General features: G+C 35.6%; 5 protein-coding genes across 5 annotated transcripts; 4 read left to right on the forward strand and 1 right to left on the reverse strand.

The window, feature by feature from the left end:
- The first annotated feature begins 936 nt into the window (after window positions 1-936).
- LOC110860852 lies at window positions 937-1,891 on the forward strand. The gene is made up of 4 exons (XM_022109967.2): window positions 937-1,047; window positions 1,126-1,260; window positions 1,351-1,507; window positions 1,752-1,891. The coding sequence occupies exons 1-4, from the start codon at window positions 997-999 to the stop codon at window positions 1,841-1,843; spliced, it is 435 nt and encodes a 144-aa protein (XP_021965659.1). The 5' UTR covers window positions 937-996; the 3' UTR covers window positions 1,844-1,891.
- Window positions 1,892-3,362: 1,471 nt separating this feature from the next.
- LOC110860836 lies at window positions 3,363-5,144 on the forward strand. The gene is made up of 4 exons (XM_022109952.2): window positions 3,363-3,613; window positions 3,930-4,059; window positions 4,425-4,507; window positions 4,581-5,144. The coding sequence occupies exons 1-4, from the start codon at window positions 3,539-3,541 to the stop codon at window positions 4,833-4,835; spliced, it is 543 nt and encodes a 180-aa protein (XP_021965644.2). The 5' UTR covers window positions 3,363-3,538; the 3' UTR covers window positions 4,836-5,144.
- Window positions 5,145-6,246: 1,102 nt separating this feature from the next.
- Window positions 6,247-8,699, forward strand: LOC110860790. The gene is made up of 5 exons (XM_022109899.2): window positions 6,247-6,385; window positions 6,979-7,253; window positions 7,321-7,495; window positions 7,785-8,007; window positions 8,431-8,699. The coding sequence occupies exons 1-5, from the start codon at window positions 6,334-6,336 to the stop codon at window positions 8,618-8,620; spliced, it is 915 nt and encodes a 304-aa protein (XP_021965591.1). The 5' UTR covers window positions 6,247-6,333; the 3' UTR covers window positions 8,621-8,699.
- Window positions 8,700-9,881: 1,182 nt separating this feature from the next.
- On the forward strand, window positions 9,882-11,535 carry LOC110860832. The gene is made up of 2 exons (XM_022109948.2): window positions 9,882-10,614; window positions 11,073-11,535. Exons 1-2 carry the CDS (start codon window positions 9,930-9,932, stop codon window positions 11,369-11,371), a joined length of 984 nt encoding a protein of 327 aa, XP_021965640.1. The 5' UTR covers window positions 9,882-9,929; the 3' UTR covers window positions 11,372-11,535.
- A 1,213-nt stretch (window positions 11,536-12,748) lies between these two features.
- Window positions 12,749-15,318, reverse strand: LOC110860756 (uncharacterized FAD-linked oxidoreductase YgaK). Its single transcript, XM_022109853.1, has 3 exons — window positions 15,019-15,318; window positions 13,261-14,065; window positions 12,749-13,173 (listed from the first exon to the last, which is right to left on the reverse strand). The coding sequence occupies exons 1-3, from the start codon at window positions 15,316-15,318 to the stop codon at window positions 12,749-12,751; spliced, it is 1,530 nt and encodes a 509-aa protein (XP_021965545.1).
- Window positions 15,319-17,306: the final 1,988 nt, after the last annotated feature.

The following is a 17,306-nucleotide window of genomic DNA, read 5'->3' on the forward strand; positions in this document are numbered from 1 at the left end:
GTTGATTTTTTAAAATATTATTCTCCTCAAATTTTGCAATTTCGACTAATATTAAAAAAAACGGATTTTTCGTTTCTCCTCAAGAAACTAAAAACTGGAAACTGGTTGACATAAAATGAACGATAAAAAGTTGACTTTAAAATTTGTATTCTCAAATTTTTCAATTTCGACTAATATTAGAAAAGCAGATTCTTCGTGTTTCTCGTCAAAAAGTTAAAAAAAATGAAATCAATATTCCTCCCTTATATAAAATTATGAATATTTTACGTGGATTTTATCATGTGAAATTACATATTAGATCAATATCGTACCCAAGGAAAATTTTATTTAAAAAATCAGTAGTACGGTATGCAAAAATTTGTGTATCAATTTATATACATTGTTTTAAAAAAACAAAAAACTTTTCATAAAAATTTTCATTAATAAAATTTCATTCATACTTCCAAAAAGCATTATTTTACAGAAATTAGACTAAAAACGTCCCTTTTCTTCAGTCATGTGACGTGACTCACGTCGCATAATACTTAACGTAGCACGTACCATTCCAAGGTTTTTTTGTGACGCGTGCCTTCTTATTATATTACACCTCAAATTCCTAATTTAATCGTTTCACTTACACAACTTCTTGTGAAATCGCCAGCCCATTAAAAAAATTTCCAGACCCACACAATGGCATCAGATAATTTAACGTTCATATATCAGACAAGGAACGTTCATATATCATGTCAGCAAAAATGTGGGTGCGTAATTGCATATCTTAAATATATTGGTAGGGCAATTACATATCTTACTTGTATTTAGCCAAATATACTTATCATATTTAAGGGGTTGGTGGACCGTGTAAAAATTTCCGTTTTTTTGCCCCCATAATACATGAACGTTCCAAATCCTCCCCAATAAAATCATTTTTATCTCCCATTTTGGCACCAGTCTTACTTCAAACCTTGTTCAATTAAAACTTAAAAAAATCTGAAATTTTATTCCTTCAAATATAAAATGAATCTTTTCCTAGTCTCCTTCATCATCGCGGTAACTATTTCGGGAACGGTAAATTACGCTCAAATTTAAAATTTCATCCCAAAAATAAAATTCAAATTTCACAAAAAAATGTCCATAAAATTCCAGGTCGGGAAAATCGACGTGAACAAAGAGCTCGCCACATATTCCTCCTGCAACGGTAAACCCGTCGTTTTCTCGGCGGACACGGTCACACAAGGACTCTTTGTCGCCCCCCAGTGCTGGGCGATTGAAGATGAATTTGTAAGTTTTAAAAAAAATATATTTTATAAAATAGCGACGCGAACCACGTTCAACCCAGATTATTCATCATTTTAACCTTTGAAATCTCAGTGCGCCCAACTCTGCGTGTTTAAACTGCTTGACGGTGCCGTCAAGGGGGGCAAGCTAAGCAAGGCGTGGTTCAAGACGGAGGGCAAGAAAACCACCATGGGAGATGGGGACGCCAAGGAGAAAATACTTAAAGGATTGGATAAGTGTATGCCCGAGGGTAAATGGATCACATGATCAAAATCTGGCCCCATTTTCGAAAACTTATTTACTATCCTCGCATTTAGGCGTGTCACCTCATTTGCATAAATCTCAATAGCCCGTTTCCGGCGATACGGGCTTTCCATGTTTAGTAAACTTGATGACTCTCACGAATGCGTTAAAATATGCAAATGAGGTGACAGAGCAGAGTACGAGGACTGTAGTTAAAATGTGCTTTATTTATTAATGATTGAATTTCGCAGATTTGGACGTGACCGAGAAGGACGGCAAGTGTGGATTATACCAAGCTTTTAATGAGTGCATGCAGAAAAATTACAAAGAAGTTTGTAAGTAAAAGAAGGAATAATGTGGGTGAATAAAGAAATATGAACATTTCTGGAAGTGGGGGTTATGTAAATTGTGTAAAGTGTTTGGAGTGTGTCTATTTATCGATTTTCGCATGCTTAACCTCATTTTCACCAAATTGGTGATGGGATGTACAGTGCACTTATTTATGCATGTCACGTCATTTGCATATGATCATAAAATGCATTGTACAGATTATTTCAAATGGTCATTGAACTTCATTTTCACCAAGTTCGTGATATGATGCACACTGCAGTTTTTTGTGCTAGTCACCTCATTTGCATATGTTGACGCGTTAGCAAGAGACGTCGAGTTTATTCAACATGGAAAGCCTGTATCGCTTAAAATGGGCATACTGAGATTTATTCGAATGAGCAGGTGACACGCACAAATAATTCAACTGGACGATGACGACTGTTCCATGAGGACTAAATGCGTCATGTCATGTACTTATCAAAAAAGGCCAGATTTTTCAAACTTAGAAATATTTCTTTCATACTTACATATTTTGTGGGAAACTTTACAGCAAAAAGACGATTCTTCTGATATTTTCGTTCCCGAATTTTGATATCTTCCCTGCATACATACATATGTACATATATGTATACCAACAAATGCTAAAGAGCAGATTTTTATGTATTTCATCAAAAAACAGAAAAATAGGAAAATGGTTGAAAAATATTTCGTTATGCAATTTTTAAAAAATTCAAAATTTTGTATTTCTATAAACACTCGATTCGGTTTATGCATGGACGAATCTTTAAATACTTGTAAAATCTCGATATATTTTTACCTAATCGTGAAATCCGCAGTTTTTCCGTCTTCCGGACCCTTCCCCTCGGGCGAGGGGCGGAGTAGAACCCAATTATTGGCAGCGTTGCACTAACAAAAATCGGCTCTACAAATAGTGCAAATTTTGAAAAAATCAGAATTTTTTGTGTCCCTTAAAATTTTGGTTTGATTATGATTACTCTACCTACAACATTCTTAGGCAACTGGTATTGAATCATTACTGGCCGGAGTACATATTTACATATGACTCTACCGGCATCGACAATATCTATCATGACGGCGTACATATATTTGTATTGTAATGCGGTGGTAATGAAGTCTTTACAACTCAGAATCAAACCATAACCAATCCGGTAGGGAATTATTACCAAATCCATACCAGTACGGAGTACACATATATGTGACTCTACCGGATGCTTTGCAGTTTGCAGTGAAGGTAAAATGAAATCAGTACAAAATGAAATGAACGAATGAAATCATTGCATTTCTCATTCATGAATTTAAATGAAATATTGTACTCAAGCGAGATTTTTTGTTATGTAGATACATACATATGTACACCCCCCTCTGATTATTATGCACACACTGGCTCAAGTGGACTGGTCAGAAGGTTAAGGTGTTTTTTTGTCCTGAAACCTGTTTAAATACGGGTCCAGCAATGCCTATGTAAATGTATGTAACAAGGTATGTACATATGTGTGGGTCCAGCTGGTATGTATTCAAATCATCCCAGTAACCATTATGTACATAAACCTGAAGCGTACAGAAATTTTACAATCTCTTTAATTCATCTTGAGTAAATAGTTCATAAAAATATGAAAAGTTTTAACTTTATTTTAATTGGTCATTATTGAGCGACAATCTGGATATATAATTCGAGGCAGTGATAAAGATGCAGACGAGTCATAATAATAGCGAGGGCATCAGCGTCGTGGGGAAATCCAGCCTTAGAACTTGTCTCATGATTGTGAGTTGTATGATATTTTTAAATTTGCTAAAAAATAATTTTGGTTATGATTATTCAGTAAATATTACGTAAGATAATACGTAAATAAGTATGTATGTACGGAAGCAAAATTGTTGAAAATTTCTACGTAAGGATGGCTCATGCTCTGTATGTATTCCGTCTTTTGTAGTAAATCATGAACATTTTAATTGGTACCGTACCAAAGAGAAGTTTGGTTAAAAAATCAGTAGTATAGAAGAGGTTAACAACAATCATAGCGAGCAAATTCTCCACACTTTATTACATATGAATTAATTATGGTTATTTAATTTTCCAGCTAATTCTATTAAATGCCAGCTCAATCCTGTTGACCACGGTTACTGTGAATTGGTGGATGTACACGATATTAAAGGAACAGCTCCCTACAGATCTTAATCTCGGGAGCAGGACGACTATCTCGTTATTTGGTGGGTTAATTTCTTTAAGACAAAATATGTAAATATGCATAAGTATGAGCTGCATATACAATCTTAGAAATCCAGTATTAAAATAATACCAAACGGTATTCATACACGACTCTATGTACCAAAGTGGTATTAATAAATATTACCGGGTAGTAATAAATAGCTGCGTTTTAAAGTTTTTGCGTATCAGTAGCAAATTTTTACGGACCGGTATAATTTTAATACCAAGCGGTAGCAAGTTTAATACAGAAAATTCAATGCTACCGGATTTCTAACATTGGCGACGTCGGGAATTTTTAATAAACATAAATTTCCCAACATTTTCCATTTTGCTGTGCAATTTAACACGAAGACTTCCTGAATTTCAGTCGTATTCACCTGCGTGTTACTCATGGTTGCAAGTATGGCAGAAATTCTTCTGGTATATTCGTTCTGGACGAGTACATTATTCGTAATGAACAATAAATAAATTGGTAATAATTTTTTTGTCAGTACATATTTAATCTGACTTTTCTCTTTGAAAGGGAACCGATGCCCAGGAAACGATTCGGAAGGCAAAAAAATGGATAGTAATACTTCTCCTGAACAGTATTGTTATTCTTCTACCACCCATCATTTATTGGACGAAATTCCTGGGAACCGTACTGATTGGGAGTTTTGTCTTGAAAGTGGTATCGGTGTTAGGGACTTGGTTATTTATTGGGAAATTGGGCCTGGATAGGGTGGTGAATATGCAAAATACTCAAATTGGGATATGCAGTGAGGCTACTTTAGTATGATGAAAACAGTGGCAGAGGAAGCTGGGGGACATTGTGCACCAAGACATTCATAAAAATGTTATCTTAAGAAGACTCTCGTATTAAATTTCCGAATGGAGTATGTACATACAACTTAAGGTTTTCGTTTTTGTGGAGAGTATCTAATAAGTTTGTACCTGTTAAATTATGTCCAGTTACGGCCATAACGTGTGAATAAACTGAGGAATGATTTATCTATGTATTTATGTACGTATGTAAATAGTTTATGGGTTGTTTTATGCACTTGATAATGCTCAGCAAATATTATCTGTTATGAAATAAATATTTATATAATAACTACAGTTCGATTTGCTATAGATTAAAATAATTTTTTGTTATATAATGTGCATGAAACATTAGCTAACAAAATTTTATAGTATGTATGTTATGTATTCGTGATTTACGATGGAGATCTCTCAACGAATGCTCACAGATTTTGACACAAAGTAGCGTCAATTTAAGTAATATGAAGCTTGCAGAACACACGAGCCATCAATGGTCACGTTTGGCAGAGATCGTTGCATCCGAAGAGGAGAAAATTCCCCCAAAAGTTAATAAATTTTACACTTTCCAAATTTACAGCACATTTTCTCCTCTGCAGGTGCAAATATCTGCCAAATGTGACCGGGTCTTCTACAAATTTCATATTACTTAAATTGATGGCCGTTTAAAAAATCTGTGAGCATTCGTTGGGAGATCTCCATTGTTAGATTAGATTTTGTATATGACCATTTTGGCATTCCGATTCGTCCGTAGGTATTAAATTTGCATAAAACGCGGAACGCATAACCAAGGCATCAGAGCTGAGAAAATTATGGGGCATTAAAATGGCAAGATAGGGCGATAGTTCCTTGCTAACTTGAGGGTTACACTCTCTAAAATCTGGTATTAAATCAATACTGACTGGAGTATATTTACATACATACATACATATATGTATTACTCTACCGACATTGTAATAACGGGCATTACCGTTCAGCAATGTTCTGGAAATGAAAAATTTACCAATCAGATCACAAGTACTACCAGTCCGGTAGTAAGTTATTACCGAATCAATGCATACATATGTACACGTCCCTTTACCACTGCAAATCTCTATGAGAGTAACATACCCTAATGCCTAACCACGCTTCCGCGGCGCATGTGCACTGAATTGTATCTCCGAATTAATATTGGCAATACATCAAGATTATCCCGCATCCAGACTGACAAGGATAATTCGGCAGATTATCACACAAATTCTGTGAATCCGCATTTTCACTGAACTGAACATGTGAACCAAATCAATCACTTTTGTGTCGGGTCAATGGCAACTTTCTAATCCGAGGGGAATGTTATCGTGAATAAAAATCCCCATTTTTAAGCAATATGGGAATAAAAAGAGAGACAGGTGTGGCATTGTGGGGTCAGTCAAGGTGGTCGTGGTCATCCAGGAGGAAGCAAAAGCCCAGAATTTGGTTAACAGATAAATAATTAAACAATGGGGAAATTCCTTGCTGCGGTGGCCGTGATTTGCGGGATGGTCATGATGGGTGAGAATATTTAAAAATTTATCTTGCTCATTAAGTTTGGAAATTTTACAAAGGGTATGAAATTCGAACAGAGAAAATATTTTTCACAAAATTTAGAAATGAAAAAGAAAAAAAATCCCCTCATAAAACCCCCAGAAGTCTTCCAAAACTTATTGTAACTTGAAGTTACTAAATTCATAGTCAACAATAATTTTTGAAGGTGTGTTCAGGCGTGTTTCTTTCATATCTGTAATTACACCTAACCGCAACCCATTACAAGTTTCATGATTTCATAAAATGTGCTATTTGTTTAACCAGTTTCCAATTTTTTGAGTTTTTTTTACGAAAAACACGAAAAATAAACATTGGTCAGCATAGTGAAAATCCCAAAACTTTGGAAGAAAAATATCTTAAGAATCAATTTTATTTATTTATGTAGAATCGACTCGATTGAATCGAGTTGTCCACAAAAAGCTCTCCTTTTTTAGAAATTTGAGTGTCAGGGTAATTTATGTGGTACTCATATTTCCGTATTTTGACCTCTGTGAAAAATAAAAAGTATGGTTTTCATCTTCAAAGAGGTTTATAAGCAATAATGACTTATTTCTACATAGGTCAATCTCTCGTTGAACTTCCCTGCTCCGTGGAGAACTCGAAGGACGGAATTTATACCTTCACGGTCAATTCCACCTCCCGAATCGGGACGTTCAACATGTTTTTCGTCCAACACGAAATCACCCGCCTGATCCCGTGGGCAGTTACGGCGGTTTACAATTATCTCAACAATGAGCATGACGTTTCCCGCGTCGATAACTTCCGAGAGTACGACTGTCCCGGGCTGAATCAGACCTCCTGCTCGACCTCGTACCGAATGACGCCTGATCATCAGGTTGGTACCTTGCTTTATGACTTCGTGTAGCCCGTCAAATGTGATATTAATTGGTTTCCTTAATTAGTCCTACTCGGGGAAAACGTCCTTCGATCGGGGTCATCTGCATCCGTCTCATGCCTTTACCTATTCGCGAAATGCGAACGATAAGACATTCTACTGCTTCAATATTGCGCCACAGGATCCAAGCACGAATCAGGGACCTTGGAACGTTCTGGAGGGAAAGGTGCTGTCATATTTTAGTAAGTTTGAAATTAATGGGGCAACATGATACACATTCTATGGGAAGAACGGGGCAAAATGGTAGGCTTTTTTTTGAATGGGGATAAAGTGAGATGCTTTCTGACATTAAGGAGAAGCGAGATTTCTTCTGTTGACACAATTTTTTGGCGCTCCTTGAAAGAATTTATGAAAATTGTATCAACTCTTTGGGAAAATTATGTAGGTAGATTCACAGGTTTTTTAATTCTGTGCTGGGAATTATGAAAAATTTGGTAAAATCACATCACACTATGAAAATTAAATTTGCAGCCAACCGTGCCGGCTATGTGATAACGGGCGTCGGTGATCAGGAGGCCATCTTCTCACCCACGAATACCGGCTACACCGTGCCCAACCACTACTGGAAAATTGTCTGTTACAAAGACGCCCAAGGTGCGACGCAGGTCGTTGGATGGATCGGAAACAACACGCTCAGTCAGGCTAATAACCCGTCCGAAGCGGATGAGAGAAAACGGTCGACATATTTACCAAGGTAAATTTAGGTGTTTGAATGTATTTATACACTCAGAAATCCGGTATTAAATGGTTACCATTATGTATGTATATAACTTTACCGGCATGGTGATACGGTTCAGTAGTAAAAATTTACGACGCAGAAACAAACTATTACCAATTCGGTAGGAAGTATCGCTAAATTAGTACGAGAACGGAGTGACTCTGTTAAAAGGAGACGAAATTGATTTTGTGCTAAAAACAATTTTCATGATTTAGAGGGTTTTCCTTTCTTTTTTTAAATTGATAACGATTTTGAAGGTTAAGATGCCATGCTAAAATATTGCGAAAAATATCCAATATCAATGGGCACGTTAAATTTATTAATTTTATCGACTTAATTTCTCATAGGGAAACAAATTTGCCTAAAATTTCCACCTAAATATGTAAATATGTCTTACAGATCTCAGCAAGACATCATGAATACGATGAACATAAATAAAATTCACCTTTTCCAAGAAGCCTGGGTCGGTGGGGAGACGTACCTCTTGGAAGATCGACTAGAGGACAGATTACCCACCGCGGACGAGTGCTGGATGAAGAGAGACATGTCTGACGCCGTGAGACAAGAGTGGGCCAGCTATATTGGCTAGAGTTAGATATTTTGAACAATCCGAAATTTTAAATTGTGACCAAATTTTGAAATTTAACTATTAAAATTGTATTGCTCAATTCCCTCTCGTTTATTTATCTGTGCATATACACCTGTTCAAGAAATGTTTCTTCATTCAAAATGCATTCAATCTAAAAAATAAATAAAAAATATTCATTCATTATTAATTTTTTTATAAATATTTGAAAATAAATATTTATTCTTTATTCGTTTTTTATCAACTTTATCTTAAATTCGTTTAATTAAGTAGATGCATTTCTCAATATACCTCATGTATTAAGCATAGCAAGAAAATTAGTAAAAATGAATAAAATTATTCACTCGTTCTGCATGAATTTGAAATAAATAAATATGTATTAAATAATCAATCATTTAAAATATATAAAAAATTATTCATACACTCTTCATGTCCTTACTGAATAATGAATGAATAATTTATATACCTACGTATGTATTCGTTCTATATTGCCTAACTTAATACGTGCATGTGTTGCTGACGTGATAAGCAAAAGTTTAGAAAGGCATAACCTTAAGTAATACATGGGGATTTGAATGCATACATATATCATAAAAGGATTTTGAGCAGATGAGCCGAGTGATATTGAATTAAATTCCGGGGGATTAATTAGTTGGCAAATTGTTGGGTGGAATGTAAGGTAGGAGAATTAACCGATTTGATTAGACGGAATCCTCATGAAAATGGAGTTCGCGAATCTGCGTGGTTGCAATTATGCAGATTTTATTATTGCATAACCAACCACGATGGGATGAATTACTTCAAAATTTCACGTGCGTCAAAATATATGAGGAATGTTCTGTAACAAATAGGTATGTACTGGCGTCAGTCAAATCTGCATAATGCATTGCATTGCCCCCTGGACTCCATGACACCCACAGTATGGTTTTGAACGAATGCAAAGTTCAAAATTAAATTGTAGCGTAAAAATAGATTGGACAATTTTATCGTATTCAATTGAGAATTACTACCATCATTTAAACCACATTCCATGGGGACATACATCATTATTACATCTTGCATAAGTACAAACTTATGTAACTTTTAATTGAAAGTGAGTCAAACTATTGTGTCACCTATTTCCAATCAATTGTCCACTTATCTATCAAACATACACAAAACCTAAATTAGTCAAGCACGCTGGCGTAATGGAACTGTCCCTGATAAGATGATTAATTTAATACTTAAACAAATAAAATCTTCATATTCGGCCACTCTTCGCCAGAACGACAAGCTTAATAAACCCATTCCTTCCTCATTCTACAACAAAAAAATGTCCTTTAACCTCCTCCCTCTTTTCCTCTTTTTCCTCCTCCTCCCTTTCTCTTCCTCTCAACTCCTCACTACCGAATGTGGCGCCCGCTTTGCCTCCGGAAGATACGCCACCACCGCAATATATGACGGTGCCGACTCCATCTACATAATCGGCGGGATACCCTACGGTGAATACGAGATTTCAAAGTACTCCATCACCTCGGACGAAATCGCCGTCGTGGCACAGCTCCCCTCCAACCGGGCTTCCGGGACGATGTCGATTGACACCCAGGGAAGCATTTATTACCACGGGGGCGTCCAAAACGGTCAGTACGGAAGGGACAGCATTTTCAAATATATTCCTGGAAACATCAACCCTGTCAGAGCGATTGGCGTCATCCCTTGGAACAACTTCAACTCGATCGCCTTTCCCAGTTGGGAGAACCCCAATAATATTTTTATTCTGGGGGGAGCCCTCTATAAAGAAATTATTGTCCTCTTCAACCAGACGAGTTCGACCTCCGTATATGCAGGCGGCTTGCTACCCACGGAGTATAATTTGCAAGCCGGAGTGTCCGATGGGGCGGGAAGCGCGTATTTATTTGTAAATGTGGAGGGGGGCATTCCATCCGTAGTAAAGTTTAATATGACTTCATTCCAAGTTGAGGCAGAGGTTCCAATATTGGAAGGATTCTCTTTCACAGGTGGAAAGATTTTTAAATTTTATTAAAATGTAAATGTATAATAATAATAAGCATTTATTATCCTCATTTAGTAATACTAGTGGTTAAAAAATTCGGGGTTAATAGTAAAAAACGTATTATCCAATTGATTTATGCAAAACAAAGCAAAACTATTTTCATGAGCTTGCTAACAGTATCAAAATTAAGTAATTGATCTTATCCACAGTCAATATAGCCTAATTAATTACTCAACAAGTTTGGGATTTCTAAGGTTTACAATTGTTTCTAATTTATAGCCACAAATTATTTGAGATTTTTAGTACTCCTGATTAATTTTATTAATAATTGCATTAATGGTTGAGTTTTGGTACAACGAATTTTTAATATACGGTTGAACAATAATATCTTTTTGTGATCTCAATGACCTCAAATTTTGGGTGTCTAAAATTTATATTTCTTCACTTAAAAAAACTAACTAGGCACTCCTCACTCTGTTTGGGACGGAAGGAATGCATGGGTAGTTGGGGGCTATGGAAACTGGACGAACGGTCCACGGCCCGATTCGATCCTGAAATTCGATCCGGAATCAATGCAAAGTGAAATTGTTCTGGTTGAGAATTTTCCAGTAAGTGCAGAAAATGTGACGTATCTATCAAACACAAATCCTGTTTGGGTGGAGTCAAATAACAGGATCTACTTTTTTGGAGGATACACCCGTGATTCGCCGGGAAGTAATCAGATAATTCATGATAAAATTTGGTATATTCAATTACCTTGAATTCCTGATTTTAGATGGATATGAATTTATGATATAATTTCAATTTTCTGCATATCCAACGAATTAAATTGATTTAATTAAAATATTATACATATGCATGTACATATGTATTACATCCACTTATTTCCAATGAATAAACAAATATAATCACTAGATCCTTAATATCCGCAATGTTAATGCGTAATGATTGATCCTAAAATGTACACAGATGGGTGTAAATACTGGGATTAAATTTTTATGTTAATAATTAGTCATTTTACGAATTTTTAAAAGTACGACAGGTTATTAGTAATCCGACGATGTACATGTATGACCATGGAACAATTTATTTTAATTTATCATCGTAACTTTTTTGGACATTAACTACAAATTTAACTTGCGAATATTCCGAACATCTGTATCGGGTGACACAATTTTTGGCATGGTTCACAAACCACTATGAATATGCAGACATATCTATGTTTGTGCTAAATTTGTTTATAAGTCATAAAGGAGGATAATAATTTTGTATCAACGTAAATATGGAGGTAGAATGTCGTCGAATAAAATAAAAAGGATATGATGGACTGATTTATATCACCTAGATAATTCCAGTATTTGGTGTGCCAACTGGTGTATTTTAGATATTAAAATGCAATTAATAATTTTAGGAAAATGCGTGCAAGAAGATGGAATCACTTTATGTAAGACGGGGTCACAGCCCGTTACAAATGAATCCATGTCAACTTACATAAAAAGTTTTTAAGCCAAGGATATCCCATTAAGGTGATAAACGATTCTATAGAAAAGGCCAGAATAAAAGACAGGCTTGAGGTTTTATAACCTAAAACCAAACTTGTGTTACATTCCCTTACGAATAATTTCCGAGACGTAATATGTAAATATCAAAATTATAAACTCAGAGAAAATAGAGACATACAGAAAACTTTTATCATTATGCCATTTTACAGCAATATGTATCAGTTTAAACACACGATCATAAGGTTTATTAATACAGAGAAGGATATAAGTAAAAATAAACAGTACCGTGATATCATTAACAGCCTCAATTTTGTAATCTCTTTTAAGAAAATTAATTCCTTAACACACTATTGTATGAAGAAGTAAATTTCTTATCCAGTCTGGTACAAACCACGAACAAAATGCATTGAAAGTGTACACAAAAATCAAAGACTTGATTTCACCCTAGGTAGTATAAATTTGTGACTATTTCTATTCTTGATGGCTACATCTCGTTTTATCTCATTTTTAATTTTAATTTTAACAATTTTGTAATATTTTGTGATTGTAAAAAGGTCTGATGAAGGATTAAACAATTGCGAAAACGGTCACAACTGGTGATTAAATATATCCAAACATCGGTTGAAAGTCTTTTCATCAAAGTACTGGAATTGACTGTGGGTGATAAAAAATGTTTCGGCGGTCATATTTTCGTTTTATGCGTCTTAACGTTTCAAGATCTGAGCCATAGTAACGGTCCAAGTAATCCGGCAATGTTGCATCTACATAATTCTGGTAGGATTCTGTGTGGCGAAATATAACTTTGGTTAATTCATAAAATCTCGCGAGCCAGTCCAACGAGGGTAGATATGGGTTCAAAGTGGCCTGTCCATTGAAGAAAGCTTGGACCATGTAGCCGACCCCGCTCCTATGGTTGAAAGAAGTTTCCAGAGGGGTCTTGTCGTTGATTGCACCCCCAAAGGCATACATTTCTATGATGATGTCCGTGATCTCCCCTTGTGTCTCAACAAGTAGGTTATACAATGTCGAAGCGTCCTCAACCTCTATTAGGTTACTAAATTCTAAATTATCAAACGTAAATCGACCAGTACGATTTTTCATCTTGCAAATTTCTTACCGAACAAAGAAAGACTTTGCATGGAAATTACGCCTAGTAAACATCTCCCTTGTAACATTCGGGAGCTGGCTTGGATCCTCAATGCCAATATCGTTTGGATGTGATGTGCGGAACATAAAGTCCATATATCTGTCGGCAATAACTGATGTAGTGTTTAGTGACGTAACGGGGAATTTGTTAAGAATGTGCTGAACTCGTTGTATTGCTTCTTCTTCATTGTCATCTGACACCTGGATGTCAAACACTTCCACGATCACCGTACCGTTCTTTATGGTTAATTTGGTGTTACTGTCTCTTGAGGATAGATAATCCCTGACGAGATGTTGCCACGTTATAAACACTTGGGCGAACTGGCTTAATGGAAACGTTAGTTCGCCAGCAGTGACCAAGACTGGTGCCTGGTATGCCCTGAATTTAAGCTTCGTGATGATTCCATATGATCCCCAGCCTGCTCCACGGAGAGCCCAAAACAAGTCTGGATAGGTCTGTTCGTTGACAATTAGCAGGGATCCCTCAGCGTCCACCATTTCGACTTCGAGAATGTTATCAGTGGTAAGACCAAATAGTTTGGACATGTAACCGTAACCTCCTCCTGTTGCCAACCCAGTAATACCAACCGTAGGGCACGTTCCGTGGGGTGTTATTAGGTTGTACTGTTCGAGAAGTGGGTAAGCTAGTTGTCCAAGAAGGGCTCCTGCACCAATAGTGAACCATTGACGATCTGGACTGACATACATTTCAAACATGTGGCGTAGATCCACTATAAATGTTCGGTTGTCTCCAAATGAATATTCTTCATAAGAGTGGCCACCGCCTTTTGCAACAATCCTCACCCACTAAACATAATAATAAGTTAAGAATATATATAAGGCAGCAACAAATTTGGAATTATTACATAGTAGCGGCGCTCATATTTTAATCCGTACAATTTTTCTTTGTTTGAAGTTTTAGCCAGCTGTTGATTTTCGAAATATGGGAACTCCGTACAAAATTTTTATATTATAGGAGGACTAAAAATGCAAGTCTTTTACGTGCAAAACTCAGATCTCAATGGAACCAATTTTATTTTGTTCGCCACAAAAAATAAGCATACCCGTATTTTTGCAATTTTCCTAATGCGTTAATTTCAGCGAGATGTGCTAATTTCAAACTGTTTTCCAGCAAAAACCTCGGTTTTTAAAAATTCTGCAAATTTTCGAATTTTAGGGCGAATCCAAAAATTCGAATTCATATCTCTTCAGAATGACTTAATTGATTTATATAAAATCCACATGCAAAATTTTTTGACAATTTGAAAATTTGAAAGAGTTCGTATTATATTTTATATAAAAAAAACTGGCCAAAAATACGAAATTCAAATTTCAAGAGAATTTGAGTTTGAATAAGTCAGGTAAATCATTCTGAAGAGACATGTTCTCGAATTACAAAAAATGCAAAAAAAGTAATATGCTTGTTTTTGTGGTGAACAACATAAAATTGGACCCATTCAGATCTGAGTTTTGCTAGTAAAAGACTTGCTTTGTAAGTTTTATGTTTTTGGATTTTTAAATTCTCCCCAAAAGTTGAAGCAAATTGCAGATTTGTGGCTGGCAGAATGTATCAAAATCCCACATAGCACTGAAGTACAGTCATTGCGGAGAAAGCTAAAATACAGGACGCTTATTTTTGGTGGCGAACAATTGAGATTGGTCCGATTAAAGTATGATTGTAACCACCGCTGACACTTCCGCAATTTAACTGCTTTTAAATTTCACAAAATGATACAGCTTCCAAATATATTAATACTCACGTGTTCCGTGGCGCAACGAACGGCAGCTTGAACATCACCGGCATTCCTTACAGTAAAATATCCCAGAGGATACTTTCTCTCATGTATAAGATTCCACTGATAATTTAGCTTCGTATATTTCGCATACTCATCAGACAGGTACTCGACTATGTCTGAAGGATTGGATCCTTTGCTAACGATGCACACTTTAAAATCACTCCAAATTGGAGTGACTGGAGTGATGGATTGGTGGGCGTGGCAGTTATGCAAGGCAAAAAGTACAACACCCACAAAAAATATAGTACCCTCTGTAACCTTCATTTTTACAGACTGACTACGATTCGGTTGATTATCAAGTTGGCAAATAGTAGGCTTTTGCGCTCATACTTCTTTATAAATGCTCATTCGTTGGTATTTTAGCACCTTTATGTCACGTTATTCAAACAATAATTAATCCAATTGTGACAGACATCCGTATGGTACGAGGCTTATCAGTCAATCAATCAACCATCAATAATATAAATAAGCAATGGTGTTTGTATTCACAACAAGTCCCATTTTGGCATACCTACGCGTTTATTTTTGCGTATTGTGTCGATGTCAATTAAAAATTCCAAAACATCAGACACTACACAATCTCACTGCGTGATTCATATCAACCGATAAGACTTGTTTGAATACAAGGAATTAAGCACTCTAACATTCTTGACTTTGATTAATTCAAACGGGACTTGCCACACGTTTGGCAACGGATGGTGTGCACACCATCCGTTCATCATATGACTGGTTGTTGTATAATATCACGATACAACTGCGTGGTGAAACTTATGGGATGACAATACCATGCCAAGTAATCAAATACCTTTCAATGGGTTACTCTTTGTCATGTCTATGAATATGCACCCTGTTTTAGTTTTTATCATATTAAAAATTTATGACGTAATCGTTTATATAAAATGGGAGACGGAAAATTTCTGTTGACACTGTGAATAAAGTTAAGGGACGTTACCAAAGTGGACACACTGTAAAAAATGTGGTGAATTCAAAAATACACTCCGTCATGGTATTGATTTGGTGATAACTTCTCCCCGGGTTGGTAATAGTTTGATTCTAAGTGGTGTGCTTGCATCACCACAGCGGTGTATATTTTTCACTAAACGAACGGTAATGTACGATATCACCGCTCCAGTTACGTCATATATGCTATAAACGTCACCGTTTGGTGATGATTCAGTACCGCACCGGTTTGCTAAGATTGCAGTAAAAGTGCTAAAAAATTTCATTTTTACGTCGATTGTTTATCACCGAACTTGGGAATATCAGCAAGAGTCACTTAACCCAGACCGTGCTGAAGAAATTATCAAATAGATTCAGTAATGAATCCAATGTTCGAAATTCAGCTTTCTCTGGTTTTTCAAATTCCGTGCAGGATCACATTTTTGATCCCCATGATATCTGAATACCAAAAATATATAATGGAAACATTGTGAGCAGATTTGTACCTAAGGTGAATTAACACACTCTTAGAAATCCAGTATTAAAATAATACCAGGTGGTATTCATATATGACTCTACCAACGTGGTATTGATAAATAATACCATGTGGTAATAACCCGGTATTAAAGTTTTACAATATCGGTATCAAATTTTTACTCACCGGTATAATTTTAATACCAAGCGGTAGCAACTTTAATACCGAGAAATCAATACCTGCGTGACTATACCGGATTTCTAACAGTGCATTTTATTAGTTTTACTTATTAGATTTTGAATACTATGAATTAAATATTAAACACTATGAATTTTTTCAGCCATTCAAGAATTATAAACGGGGCTTAAAACGTCCATATTCATTATATCCATTATATGGATTCCATTTTAAATTTTGAAAAATAACGCATTTATTTCTTTGAACTCTTTGTACCTTCCGCTACGGAGATTAAATAAAAAATAAATAAATTGATTGCATGATTCCAATAATAAATTACAACTTGAGGCGAAAACATTTCTAAAAAATAATCCTAAAAATTTTGCTCTTTTGTATTGATTTCCTTTAAAATCAACAAATACAAATAAAATGTATATGCATCATGAAACCTAGAAGTTTTTCGAACTCGATTTATTATTAATATGTGTACATATATATTTATATACATACTTATATATGTATATGTATTATTTTGGTACTCAATCATCTCCATATCTGCATCATACATTTATACTTGGTAAAAAATAATGTTTCTCAACATGGCGATAATAAGTAGAATCCTTAAGTATCGTGTGGTTTGTTTTTACAATGAGATCCAATT

This window comes from Folsomia candida, unplaced genomic scaffold, assembly GCF_002217175.1.
Source record: "Folsomia candida strain VU population unplaced genomic scaffold, ASM221717v1 Fcan01_Sc034, whole genome shotgun sequence".
Lineage (NCBI taxonomy): Eukaryota > Metazoa > Arthropoda > Collembola > Entomobryomorpha > Isotomidae > Folsomia > Folsomia candida.